Source organism: Colobus angolensis, unplaced genomic scaffold, assembly GCF_000951035.1.
Source record: "Colobus angolensis palliatus isolate OR3802 unplaced genomic scaffold, Cang.pa_1.0 Scaffold60, whole genome shotgun sequence".
Taxonomy (NCBI): Eukaryota; Metazoa; Chordata; class Mammalia; order Primates; family Cercopithecidae; genus Colobus; species Colobus angolensis.
The window spans coordinates 2373267-2374967 of NW_012119599.1; the positions used below are offsets into that span (position 1 = coordinate 2373267).

The following is a 1701-nucleotide window of genomic DNA, read 5'->3' on the forward strand; positions in this document are numbered from 1 at the left end:
AGCCAGGATGGTCTCGATCTCCTGACCTCGTGATCCACCCGCCTCGGCCTCCCAAAGTGCTGGGATTACAGGCTTGAGCCACCGCGCCCGGCCAAATCCTAACATTTCTAAACCCTGGAATTAAAAACTGCCAGATCTTATTTGTACCCAGTTGTATTCAGCTGGGCTGGAAGGGCCTCATTCAGTCGCTCTTCCCGTAGTCTCAAGTCCAGAGTCCTTGGAATGTTTTCTTTGGAAAATGTTTGAGATAATTGTAGATTCACTTGCAGATGTAAGAAAGAATGCAGGAAGCTTCCTTGTACACTTTATCCAGTCTCCACTCCCCCAAAGGCAAGATTTTGCAAACTTGGAAGAGGTTTGGAGGGGTGTCCCAGAGTTCCAAATTATCTGCAAAACTGGGAGGAGATTATATTATGGATTTTTCTCAAATGTGACCACAGTATGTTTTCTGCTACATTTTATTTTTTATTTTTATTATTTTATTTATTTATTTTTGAGACAGAGTCTCGCTGTGTTGCCAGGCTGGAGTGCAGTGGTGCGATCTCCGCTCACTGCAAGCTCTGCCTCCCGGATTCACGCCATTCTCCTGCCTCAGCCTCCCGAGTAGCTGGGACTACAGGTGCCCGCCACCACACCCGGCTAATTTTGTTGTATTTTTAGTAGAGATGGGGTTTCACCATGTTAGCCAGGATGGTCTGGATCTCCTGACCTCGTGATCCGCCCACCTCAGCCTCCCAAAGTGCTGGGACTACAGGCATGAGCCATCGCGCCCGGCCCCTTAATAATTTTTAAATGAAGTCCCCTGTTTTCATCAGCCGCTCTGACCTGTTTGCTGATCCTCTCCCTGGCATGCCCATCTGAAATCTGAACTGTCTTAATACTCACGATTTTCTCCCATTGAGCCACTCCCTCCCCCATCCCTCCCTTGGCTAAGGAAGGTCATCACTAGGGCATCAGTTCTGGTGTCCCTTCCTCCAGGAAGCCCTCCTAGGCTCTATGCTGAGTCAGGCATCCCCTCTGGGCTTCCTAAACCCCTGGGCTCCTGGGTCCCAGCCTTGCCAGCTTTTGGTCATCACTACCTGGGGACCAGTCTCCTCTTCTGGACTGTGAGTCCCAGGATGCCAGGGCTGGGGCTATCTGTTCCCCATGTGCTCCCAGCACCACACAGCCTTGGTTCAACACGGAGCAGGGTTCCAGGAACAAATACCTAAGTGAAGAAGGAGGGTGGGAGGGAGGAGAGCCGTTACCCCCCTACTCTGTCCCTGCCAGCCACACTTCAACAAGCTGATGCGCCGGAAGTGGCTCAGCAGCCCGGAGGCCCTGGATGGCATCGTGGGCACGCTGGGTGCCCAGGCCCTGGCCCTGCGAAGAATGCAGGATGAGCCTTACCAGGTGCGCCTGCCTGAGGGGAAGGGAGGAGGAAAGGGGAAAGGGGCGGGAAGAGGGGAGGTTGGGAGAGCAAGAACACTACTGCTGGAGGAAATCCCTCTAAGGTGGGGAGCGGCTCCCTATGGATGGAAGAGGTGGCCCCTGCCCAGGGTCTGCGGGGAGCCGTGTGCGTGGAACTGGGGTGTAAGGCGGGGTGCAGACTAAGGGCCCCTGAGAGTGGAGCTTGGGGAATGGGGAGAGGCTGGGATGGGGCACCCTTTGGGGGCCGGCAGGGGCTGTCCGCGGGCTTATTAGGGGGCCAAGGAAGGCACC

General features: G+C 54.7%; 1 protein-coding gene across 1 annotated transcript in view; it reads left to right on the plus strand.

Moving 5' to 3' along the window:
- EXOC3L2 (exocyst complex component 3-like 2) overlaps window positions 1-1701 on the plus strand; it is a 21806-nt gene that overhangs the window by 12645 nt on the left and 7460 nt on the right. Inside the window, exon 7 of the mRNA XM_011963159.1 lies at window positions 1270-1392. Coding sequence (XP_011818549.1) covers window positions 1270-1392 — 123 coding nt within the window. The remainder of the gene's footprint in view (window positions 1-1269; window positions 1393-1701) is intronic.